The sequence below is a fragment of the Pocillopora damicornis genome, chromosome 8 (assembly GCF_964200805.1).
Source record: "Pocillopora damicornis chromosome 8, jaPocDami1.2, whole genome shotgun sequence".
NCBI classification, from domain to species: Eukaryota; Metazoa; Cnidaria; class Anthozoa; order Scleractinia; family Pocilloporidae; genus Pocillopora; species Pocillopora damicornis.
In genome coordinates, this window is record NC_142677.1 from 14,616,143 (window position 1) to 14,628,050 (window position 11,908).

At 37.6% G+C, this 11,908-nt stretch overlaps 2 protein-coding genes across 2 annotated transcripts; both read right to left on the reverse strand.

The window, feature by feature from the left end:
- Positions 1 to 600: 600 nt before the first annotated feature.
- On the reverse strand, positions 601 to 5,493 carry LOC113679546 (uncharacterized). The gene is made up of 7 exons (XM_089180285.1): positions 5,156 to 5,493; positions 4,254 to 4,437; positions 3,441 to 3,546; positions 2,880 to 2,995; positions 2,639 to 2,738; positions 1,480 to 1,624; positions 601 to 1,290 (listed from the first exon to the last, which is right to left on the reverse strand). The coding sequence occupies exons 2-7, from the start codon at positions 4,421 to 4,423 to the stop codon at positions 953 to 955; spliced, it is 975 nt and encodes a 324-aa protein (XP_089036411.1). The 5' UTR covers positions 4,424 to 4,437; positions 5,156 to 5,493; the 3' UTR covers positions 601 to 952.
- A 2,601-nt stretch (positions 5,494 to 8,094) lies between these two features.
- Positions 8,095 to 11,512, reverse strand: LOC149041537 (uncharacterized). The gene is made up of 5 exons (XM_089180885.1): positions 11,503 to 11,512; positions 11,061 to 11,118; positions 10,687 to 10,783; positions 10,177 to 10,327; positions 8,095 to 9,319 (listed from the first exon to the last, which is right to left on the reverse strand). Exons 1-5 carry the CDS (start codon positions 11,510 to 11,512, stop codon positions 8,973 to 8,975), a joined length of 663 nt encoding a protein of 220 aa, XP_089037011.1. The 3' UTR covers positions 8,095 to 8,972.
- Between the last annotated feature and the right edge of the window lie 396 nt (positions 11,513 to 11,908).

An 11,908-nucleotide genomic window follows, 5' to 3' on the forward strand; every position in this document is an offset into this window, starting at 1 on the left:
ATAGTCCGGATAATCGAGAGTCCGGATAATCGAAAATATGAATATTAATGAGATAGAAATGTGAAATAATTATCTGCTTATCTTTAATCAATAGAACGGCTAGCTTTCGCTTCGTAGGCAGGTTTTTGATTTGAGTTTACGATCGATCGCTCGTGTGTTTACATAACCCACGCGGAAGGAACTAAACAAGCATGAAATTCCCTTGGCAACAAAACAATTGAGCCAACCATATTTCAGCTGAACGCATCAGAATATTTCTTTGTCTCGTCGCACTTTCGAATTTTGAAAAGTGCACAGGATAATACGCTGTTTCAACAGTCTTTTGAAAGGATTACTGGGCTTTTTGCGACTTTGAGTTTTCAAGATCACAACTAATTAATATTCATCGAAAAATTGGGACCAGAGAAGAAAGTCCGGATAATCGAATAGTCCGGATAATCGGGGTCCGGATAATCGAGGTTCGACTGTACTGATTTTTTTTCTTCGTTTTTACGCTTACTCTCACTATTATTTATCATCCATTGACACTGAGATCTTCCGGTCATACCTTCCGTTAAAATGTTTGAGGGCGAGAGGAAAAACAACGAATTCTCTCCTTACTCAATTCTAATTGGAATCTTTCTTGCAAATCTTTTTTCTTAAATCGAGATATCTAGAAGAAAATCACTCCTGGAAATGCAATTAATTAGTTCTCAAGTTATGAAAATAAGACCTTTTCCAGAGCAGAACTTAAGCCATCTCCCTTTGACAACTTGAATCCTTCCAAATATTTAAGAAAGGAATTAATAATTCTCCTTGAGCTCTTACAATAATTGGTGAGAATAGAAACTAACGAGAAATCGTGATACGTTTACTTAATTTATCAGGACGGGATCAAAGATATCTAGAACTGGTAAAAAGTTGTTCAATCATGTCTTAACTACACGGTGCTACACCTTAAATTTGAATTGAATTATACGACAGCGGTGTTGTTGCCTTTTCGAATCAATTCAAAATGCTGCCCAGTAACTCCATCCTCAGGGCCATTTTCTACGGAATCTTCCTGTCCAACAGCTCTGTAGCTCTGTTGGTTCCTGAAAAGACGACTTCTTTCTGTTGCACGCCCAATTCTTTCCACTCGTTCGAAGGCGTCATGCTCATCACAAAAGTGGCAGCATCTGAGCCGCATCAGAGCATTCTTGATAGTGGCATGATGCCACCACAAGCATAAACAGATTAAGATGAGGAAAAATGTTCCAAGACATGGTACCAATATGTGGAGGGCCAGAGCAACCAAACTCAACGAAGAGCCTGAAAAGAAAAGCACACTCTTGTATAATTATTGGTAAGGGATCAAATGATCTCTTGCTATAGGCAAATGAACGAAATTTGGCACAAATAGTTACAACTGTCCAGGCCTTTGTTTTGTGTCAAACAAAAGGTGAACACGGATGATTTTGTTAACGCTGAATCTGAAACAATAAGAGTCTGAACATTTACCCCCAGGTGTAGATTTTGGTCTCGCCTTGGTTGAAGTTGAGGTTACCCCAGTCGGTGAAACAATATCACCGAATGTTACAGTATTATTAGTCTTAGGTGGTAAACATTGATTTGGACATCCGCAAAAGGCCTTTAAACTGAATATCTATAAAACAAGAAAATATTAATTAATTGATATTATAAGCAATTGATTATTCGTCATAAAGACCATTAAATCGATATCTAGATTGCTACCATTTTTACCAAACTAACAAGGTGTTATCGTCTGGAAATAACCTACGTAATCACCGAAAGAAACACATTAAAAACCTCGATGTCGTTTTCATTTCAAATATGTCATTCCCAAGGAGGTTTTAGAGGAGAAACATATAATGCTCAGGAAGTTCTGTTCCATTTCTGAAGAATAGTTGGCTTTTCACGTTTCGTTAGTTACAATAAGTCAAGACTTTTAAATCAGATGTCCAAATAAAGGATGTAACGATGAAATGTCGAGCCAAGGAGTGTCTTAAAACCAAATCGAAAGTAACAAAAATATCCAGACGGTAAAGAAGATCATACATATATATATATATATATATATGTGTATATATATATATATATAACTGCAGACAGTTATATATATATATATATGTATATATATATATATATATATCTATATATGTGTATATATATATATATATGTATATATGTATATATATATATATATATATATATAGGAAGTCTGCAAGTCGATTTTCGCGTGGAACAGTGCTCAATACGTTGAAGCAGAGCAGAATAAATATTATGAGAGGAAAAAAGGACGCAACTACATTTCCCGACAAGCCTGTTTCGTGAATCGCTTCACTCTTCAGGGGTTTAATGAAATTTAATTTAATATATATATAATTAATTTATATCTATATATATATATATATATGATAAAAAGCAACTGATTACTTGTAATAAAGACCATTCGTAATAAAGACCATTAAATCGCTTGTAGCGCGGGAAAGCGCCAGTTACCATGTAAAGATTGGTTTTAAGTTACCATCTGATATAACAAGCTTAAGGGATTGGTGAGAGTTTTCTAGAACGATTACAAAGTGAACTAAAAGCCAGACCAAAGCAATCTAGGATTATTTTCGAAACTATTTATAATTTCTCGAACTCGATGTCTTACCAAACGTTCCTCGCTTATTAGACTTAACACAGGTTTTGCATGAGGATCATTATCGCATTCGACAACAACCTTGGAGTGACTTATTGAGTGAGGACTCTTCCTGAAAAAGGAAAATGATAAATCTTAAACTCGGTTCAAACTCCAGCTATTTAGCTTAATGACCCCGTCTATAGACGGAAATTAAAACGAGACTATGAAAAGGGAGGTTAAATCGACCCAATAAATACAATACTACACTCACTTTATAGGATATATTAGTGCAAATCTGTATTCATCTGTTTCTTCGCACATAACATCTCCTTGTTCACCCAAGTCTGTGAACACAGGTGGAATTCCATCCGTGTCGTATTTACATAGCTACAATTGAATTAAGGCTTTATATAACTTTGTAATCAATAAGCTGTAAAGCAATGATTAACCCCTAACTTGTGTTTTTGTTACACGTCTGAGTAACTTACCTATAAGTGGAAGCCTTAGTCCTTTTCAAGAAAAAAAAAATGTGTCTTCATTAAGTCTGCAGTGAAAAGACCTTGTCCATGAATGTTATAGCGGTTGTAGTGGTAACAAGTCTGAGATAATCTAGAGACACAGAATTTGCTTGAGTAAGATCAATTGGGGTCTATGACTAGGCAACATTCGAATACAGCAGGTGTCGATTCGTGATCCCTTATCAAATTTACATGGGCTCGGACATGCCAGCGTTTCGCTTTCTTTGAGCTCGAAACGAACTAATCTGCATTGGTGGAAATTATAAAAAAAATCAGTTAAAACAATCTTAAGCCAGAAATAAAGGATTACTTACTGCCACGTTTGTGCAATTTCCCTCACGTGAGTGCAAATTATCGGGCACACAAGGCATGAAGGAGTATGTGTAACTTTGCTGTTGGCGAAATCCTGACCCATAAATTCTATGTCAAAGCAAAGCAAATTAAAGAGCTCAGCCTGTTATTGAGTGTATATATGGCCATATTGTCATGATCTAAATTGATACCAATTGATTAAGATAAATTCAATCAATCTACAACCCTTCACTAGAGCAGTTCTTCGCCATCCCAAAACTGAAAATATATTTAAGTGCTGGCCCATGACGATTTAAATGAATGTTAAGGTACATTTCATAAACTGAATGTATTGAGTATTCATAGTTTGAGGAAACATTGCATAAGTCATTGATACATTAAGAAAATGGAGCGCAGAATTGTGTCCAAGCAATAGCCATTAGCACTCCTCCTCTAAATTCATTTCTTGTTGACATCTCTCAACTTCAACATACTATTTTGAATGAATAAACCTCAAGCGTTTAAGCTACGACAGCCAGGTGCGGTGAAGATGTACCGTAATACTTTGTTTCCTAATCATTTATATGTAGACGTATAATGATTGTGTTTTTAGCCCTAACTTATACTTTCTATCGGATAGTAAAACCTGTTTAACTCTCTCACATCTCTACATGAATAAGCTCTTTGCTATTTTTAGGTGGTATGAGGATCTCTTTAACTATAACCTTGGCTATAAATTGAAGAAAGAAAGGAAAATCGAATTTTATTAAGTTTTCATGTAGCTGTTATCTTAAGTCAATGACTAATCTTGCTTAAATGGTTATTTAATGAATCACCTTTGTCCTCGAAGAGAAAACAAGCTGTAAGTTGAAAGGCCAGTGCGGATGCATGTACAGTTGTCTGGTGAAGCCTTCCAGCGGTACGCAAAACATGCATGTTTTCCACACATATATGAAATGATAACATGCAGTATCACTGATGTAAATACCAAGGAAGAAGAGTTCATTTTATCCTGAGTACCTAATAACAGCAGTAAGAAAACAATTTCACTACTTTACTTCACCACTGAGTATGAAAGCATCAAAACCTAAAATCCCAAATTCTTATAAAATTTTAACCTAAACAACTTGTTATGAAATGTCACTTCAAAAAAACTTTCCTACAGCAACAGCAACAAACATTTGTACTGTAACTGACTTATACATTAAAGCACGGCAGCGATTTGTACGCTGAAACACATACACTATCGTAGGCAAGATGTGCCTGAAGAAGAAAAAGCAATCGCATGAACAAAGTGAAGTGCAGGACAAACCTGACTAAGATCGCACTCGCATACTGCAATATACTCTTAGTAAACTGCAACGAAGTCGTTTAGGAGGCAATGGAGTAAATATGCACTTTTACGGTTCAGCGATACCATTGTAGCAATCACCGTCTGTTGTTTGCAATATTTGTCTTGGAGTTGCGAAATCGATCGCTTCCTACGCAGAAGCTTTCCGGGAATCAAAATCCTAGTAACGCAGAGGCTCTTTCCTTCAGTATTCTACATTTGGTAATCTTGTGCACCAAAACCAAAATAAATATGCCAAGTATCGAAGCCGGCATCGCATTTATATGCATCTTTACACACTTTGCCTCTTTCCACTCCATTAATGAGAGGTAAATGTTCTCATCAACGCACGTACATGCAATTATCATTTAAAAAATCGTGAACGTTGCTAGTGAAGAAAATTCTTACCTCAGTTCAACTATTGATGCTTGGTGCGCTGTCAAATTCAATCTATAGAGCTTTTTTCTGACGTTTAGGATATGTTGATATGCTACGCGTTTCTCCAAATGAAGAGTGTCACAGCACAAAGATTATTTTCCCGTATTCCCGAGAACAATCTTGACACCGCTGCGATGGAATGCAGTTTCAGAGGGCTCGCTAAGCTGATCAATTTCGCCTCGACTATGCGAAATTGCAGTTGTCCTACGTGGCTTGGCTAGGACGATCTGCAATTTTTTCTCAAGTTAGATCCTAAGTTGAATGGAAAAAGTAAATGCGTTTTAAACACCCTACAATTTCATGAACGTAATTTGAAACTTTTGTCTCATCGCCGTGATGAAAAGGTCATTGTACACATTTCGAGAAAAACCGGTAGTGGGATTGTGTTAGTGAAATTCGAAATTTTGTAAGTACTGTCAAGAGGCGCAATAACTTTAAATAATTTGAGAAAAAAATTAAGGATTTCTTCGCAAAACATCAAATTTTAGTATCTTACTAACTTTCGTTTATCTGTCGCTTCAGGCGAGGTTTTGCATCTTGCCGTGTAATGTACCGGAACAAGTACTTGGATTTACTTTAGGAGCTGGAGCCAACATAATGCAAGAGTTAGCTGCAATTCAGAAGATCATCTTGCAAAGGAAGGTTCCTCAATTGGCTTGGATTTCTAAGAATGGCTTCTAATTTAATTGTAGTTGCTTCCGGCTCCAAAACGTTGGCTAATCAAAAATTTTAAGTCCTTTTTCTGGTTTACCCTGAGGTGGTCGGCAACCTCAGTTCGACAACATCGACATTTTCGGTAAAATTTTATGAGCAAATTCCATTCTTTCAGGCTTGAATAAAGACCTGACATGTATCAGGAATCATAGATATTGTCATGGCAAACAAAAGTATAGACCTACCAGAGCATCAGTCTAGCATCGGATCAATCATTAAACTACCCGCAAAATTAAAACAGAAAAAATACTTAGCGCAAGTCAAAATGTCTTTCTGTCAAAAGACATACTGCGATAATTTTAATTTGTCCAGAAGCACTGAGAAATGACATCATGTGATATACTTGGTAATACTGGGTAATAATTTTATTGATGCTCACTGTACATGTTCTACCATTACATACATACACCCTCTATAAGAATTAAAGTTACAACTGAAGCAATGAATGACGAGGGTTATATGTTTAAGACTTCATGTCATATCGAACGTAGAATTTTTTTGCGGGAGGAATTTGGCGCACGAATTACTTATGGGCGACCGTCACCACCAAAAGTACAAGGATGTCAAATAGATCAGCAAATACAAAGCTGGTGTATGGATCAGCTGCAGGATAGCATAGCTAATGAAGGAATGGCAAGGCCAGATTATAGACGGTTTAGTTGCCCAGATACCGATATTGATCCACATTGTCACATGGATTAGCTCAATTGCGAATAGCTTAGCATTTGTACACAAACGGTGTAACGTTGCGTCAAATGACTCAGCGTAATGTCGAATGGCACACTGTACACACACAGCGCAGCGTTGCGCGAAATGGGTCAGGGTAATGTCGAATAGCACAGCGTACGCATAAACGGTGTGGCGTTACGTCGAATAGCTTGGCAGAAAATCAGACGCTCTAGCTGAACATTAAATTGCGTAGCATAACATGAGATATTTCGATGTTGTGGGGAATCGTCGAGCTTGCTTGTGGCGTGACTTGAATCTCGCCGAAACCACCAGAAATACAAACCGCAAATGGAAAAGCGATCTTCTGGGGGCATGTTGTAATCGAATGTAAAGATTGGAACCATCACATGGTTTAGTCGTTGTGTTGAAGAGTCTTCACTCCACCTTGCCGTAAAGTAGAGCCAATTCGTAACTTTTTGCCAAGTTTGTCCTCTTTTTTCCCTGACTATGTTGCATTTATTCGTTGTCGTTCATGAAAACGTTCATTGAAATAGCAACGAGACTAAATTCAAGCACGGTTTGCCGGCCTCCCGGTTTACCACAGTTTACAGGCGTCGGTCAGCCTGAATTTCTATAGTAGTAAGTAGTATTATGACGTACATTAAATGTCGATTGTCGAGCTCTCTTTTTTTTTTAGCTCATTCATGCTGAAAGCAATGGATAAGGTATTGTGGTGGAGACGATGTTGACGGAAGTTGTATTCCGTGGACGGAAGTTGCATTGTGGGCCGAGAACAGAAGTAGTCTCGCACGCTATCCCTCCCCACTTAGTGAAAGTCAAAATTAATTTCGATGAAGCTAAAACACTCACGTGGAAAGAAATAAAATGTTTGTATGGTGTAATAAAAACAATAACCTTAAATCACATGTCTGAACTTCTAAAAATGCAACTTGAATCGAGAAGCCGAAATGGTCACATCCAGGGGACAGGTAGCGGGTTCATTTCAACACACGCTGTGACCACGATCGGAGGCAGCCATATTGGTTAACCGCGCATTTGCGTTCGTCTTTAGTTGGTATAAAGTAATCACTGCTCTGTTATTGTGCTTGTCCTCGGGAGTTCTTCAACATACAATCCACATATCAATCATAGCGGCTAAGATAATCTCGCTAATTTTTTTTTCCGAGTGCACACGTCTACCCTCTTCACACGGTTCGCGTTTCACTTTAGATCGTAAACAATCTTTTCGAGATTCGTAATGTGCCCCCACTCAGTTATGTTTATTTACTTTAGGGTATGACTAACAGCCTCAACACAATGTTATTCGGGGCTTTCTTTTTACTTCCACAAGTATTTCCTTCCAAGTTGAAATGCGAGGTTTGTGACGGCAAATTCCCTAAGTATTTCTATGACAGACCGGGGCATACTTGACCGTGATTACAGCGTTTCAGTCAATGTTTCAGCTAGCTTCTACGCTTTACATAAAATAATTCATCGCGTTTCACACCAGATCGTTAACAATCTTTTAGATATTCGCAGTGTGGCTCGACTCAATTTATTTCGAATTCAAAAGATTGTACTGAAGACATCGTTACTATGTATAGGGCGTATATGCAGTTCTTTTGTCCTTCCAGCGCCTGATCAACTCCTCGTCCTTCAAATGAACTGATTTGAAGTACCTGATAAAGAAACGTTCGCTCGTTGCCACTTTGGAAATCTGTTGTATTCACATTTGTCTCACTTGGTCAGGCAGATGTTTGTAATGCATCGTCACGGCAGAATTACAAATAGTGTTAAATATGTTCGAGAGTGGCTGCGAATGACATTGCAGTGAAAGATATGAACTCCAAAAATGGTGCCATTTAAATGCATCGTTGCAAGAATAAAGTGTAAATGGAGGTTTTTTATTGAAACTTGCAGTCTTCCTACCTCCAAACTACTCCGCGTCCTCTTAATAAATTAATTTGATGTATTCGATCAAGTAACTACCGATCGCAGCTATTTTACTTCCAGTTGAATATTCTCTCGCATATCCCTTCTTATTTTTGAGGTCTACAAAGGTGATTTTTGATCAAAGATAGTGCAAAAGGAGGGGAAAACCACCGTCCGGTTCGCATCAGACGACATTTTTTCTCCTTACATTCGAGAAAAAATCCTCTCTTTCCAACCCTTCAGATATATAAACAGTAGACAAGTGCAAGACTATTTGAAAACAGTTAAATTCGTTACGAGAGGTAGGAGATGATGCTTACTTGGATTTCACAGATGCTCTTTATGGTTCAGAGGGCGATTTGTGGCTGAACGCGGAAAAAAATTACGAAGGCCAAACCTTTACCTGGCCTTTTTCTCTTTGGGCAAGCCCGGGCAATAGGGACCCAACACCTAAACAAGGGGTTTGGTTTTGTTACAAAACTAATGATAAAATGTCATTTTTCCCAACAGTTTGGGAATTGTCCCCCACGTCTACGTCTTGAAGTGGCTCGACCAGTTCATCTTTTACATCAAAATCGTCGTGTTCAACACCCTTATCTTTTTTTTTGATAACGTTAGTTGTCTTTGTTTTTTTAAAGTGGTTTCTATATTCCTCTATGATCTGTTCATACCCTCCCAAACGATGGCAGCATCTGCGATTCAGGGCATTTCTAAAAGCAGGAATATGCCACCACATACATAGAAAACAAAGCATGATGACGATAACTCCTACAAGAACTGGTAGCAAAATGTACAGCCTCCAATTAAAAAACTTTGAACCTGAAATTAAAAAAGGTCTTAATTAATTCAGGTTGAAATTGTTTTTGTTTTCCTTATTAGAGTACTTTCTGCTGGATACGTTAACCATGCGGTACCTTCCACGCTTTTGTGGAATAAATGTTTCAGGCGTTAATGCCATAAGGTAAACGTTCATCGAAAGGAGAAAATAAAAGTAATTAAGAAGGCGAAGAAAAATATTCTTCAAATTTGTCATTTTTTGGTGTATGATAGAGCACACGTGTTAAAATAGTGTTTTCACCGTGAGCAAAGCGAACTCAATCGTCGGACATTTTTTCCGATTTCAGTAAAAATACGAACGTATTTCCCAAATAATAATTAAAATAGCAATGACAATTCTAATAGTGGCTTTAGGGTAGAAGCTATGATTGACCAAAGGTAACCTTAAAGATACTCCCAAGTAGAAAGGAAGTTTCTTTTCGTTGCATTAAGCAAAGTATCGATGAGATACAGATCAATACAAAAAGTAGCATAACCTACCATGAACATTCACCGTACCACTAAAAGCATTCCAGGTCTGACTGAATTGACGATTTATCATTTACATGGTCTGAATGCGGTTTTTCTCGTAGTGATAATAGAGATTGACAACCGCCAACATGCAAAATTAGGATCTTGGATTTTATTTTCTAAATGTAAGGACAATGACCCATTCTTTTGATATTGTTGCCTTCCAAACAGTACCCTCCTTCCCATCCTCCCCCTCCCTCTCCCCCTCCCTCCCCCTCCCTCTCCCCCTCCCTCCCCCCCTCCCCTACCCCTCCCTCCCCTTTCCACACACCAAAAAGGAACATTGTACTCCGTTCATGTACAGAGTCCAAACAAATCTTGGCAATTACCTTCAGGACTGTGTTCCGTTGAATTTGAAGTTGTCGTCGGTATTACCTTCGTTGGGCCTGCTGTCGTCGTTATTACCTTTGTTGGGCCTGTTGGCACAGGCACAGGCCAACACCGATTCGGACATGCGCATTTGGTTTTTATGGTGAATATCTATGAAGTGGAATAACATGAAACCACTGTTAAAGATTATGGTTCGTATGACTATATTCCGAAATTGTATATTTTTCCTACTACTTCTAACTATAATTTGTTTGTAATTCCTGCGAGAAAAATTTGATACCGGTTCTAACTTCAGCTCCTTATGCAGTAGTCAAATTTTCTATACTTCAATAGTCAACCAGAACCGTCTGATAATTTAACAGTTACTCGCCCTTCCCCAGTCCCTTCCCCGAAGAAACGGTAAGAATACAGAATTGAGGGAGTCACATCCCTTTCCAAAGTATAAATAAACAGAATTAAAAAACAACACCAAAAACAACCAGAAACCAACAATAAAAAGTCATACTAACATAGTTATCTTCATCCTTGGCTTCGAAATCCGGGAATGGAATAGTCTGGTCACAAATAAGCTGTACCGTTGAATGTTTTGGGTCGATAGAGGGATCGCTGCGATGATATGTGCAAAAGTTAAGTACTTTTGAATTTTGTTTTTTGCTTATGAATTGGTAATAGTGAGAATAATTTCAGAGATTTCCAACACTTGAAGAATAATTGTCGATCAAATGATCCCTGATCGTTGTATTCAGTAAATAAACCCCTTATTAGGGGGCTGATATGTCGGCTGATAATGCAGCAACCCTTTGACATAACATAATTTAAATTGGCGCCTGACAGAAAATTTCAACATAAGAATGGCTTGTATTTGTTTGCAAGAAATACCTACTTTGTTTTATACACCAGCTCAATCTGTCCTTCTGCGCCTAGTGCACATCTGACCCTGTCTGCACACCAACTTGAAGGTAATCACGCAGTTTTTCTATTTCAGGATATTTACATATCTAAATAAAATTTGACAATCAAAATCAGCTTCCTGTAGTTTTAAATTGGAATTTCTGTAAAAGATGTTAAGATGCAAAAAAAAAAATCAACAAGGTATACTCAGAAAAAAAGTCTGCAGGACATTAATTTAGCAATGCTTACTTGCTACAATTATCGGAAACAGGAAGCCACTAAAATAACAGAACAAAAACAATAACAACAAAACACTGCAAAGTTTTAGAAATTTAAGGCTGTATGATGAACCTACTCCGATATTATGACATATCTTTCCATGGTCTGGATCATCTTGTCCGAATGTCATAGAGGTACAAGGATTGTAAGCATACCTCCAACCATTTTTTCCCTTAACATCAATGAAGCTATTGTCCAGACAAAAAAAATAAGAACATAATTACAAAGGCATTATCGGAAGTGGAGATGATTCTTTGGGAGAGAAGCTTATACTAATTTCCTATTGGCATTTGAGTGCATGCCAGGTTGTTTTAATCATTCTAAATTATCTCTTTTATTGACAAAGAGGGACGTCACATGATTATTGAGAACCCCTCTTGCTCCGCACTTGTTTCGAACAGAATTAAAGACAGAGCAACTACTTAGTAAAGGAAGGATCATCAAATGCATGTAAACGAGTCTGAGAACAATTCATGATAATAAAGGTTTTGTTTCCAAAAGGCAAATCGAGATTTCATATATCTTAATCGAGCCACTCTCCATGATTATGATTGATATGAT

Coding starts and splice junctions, on each gene's coding strand:
- LOC149041537 (XM_089180885.1), bottom strand. Junction 10,784..11,060: donor GAGCTGGTGTATAAAACAAA/GTAGGTATTTCT, acceptor ATATCATCGCAG/CGATCCCTCTATCGACCCAA. Junction 10,328..10,686: donor CCAAGGATGAAGATAACTAT/GTTAGTATGACT, acceptor TCCACTTCATAG/ATATTCACCATAAAAACCAA.
- LOC113679546 (XM_089180285.1), bottom strand. CDS start 4,423: ATGAACTCTTCTTCCTTGGTATTTACATCAGTGATACTGCATGTTATC. Junction 3,547..4,253: donor TTTTCTCTTCGAGGACAAAG/GTGATTCATTAA, acceptor GCTTTGACATAG/AATTTATGGGTCAGGATTTC. Junction 2,996..3,440: donor GAAATTGCACAAACGTGGCA/GTAAGTAATCCT, acceptor ATTCAATTGTAG/CTATGTAAATACGACACGGA.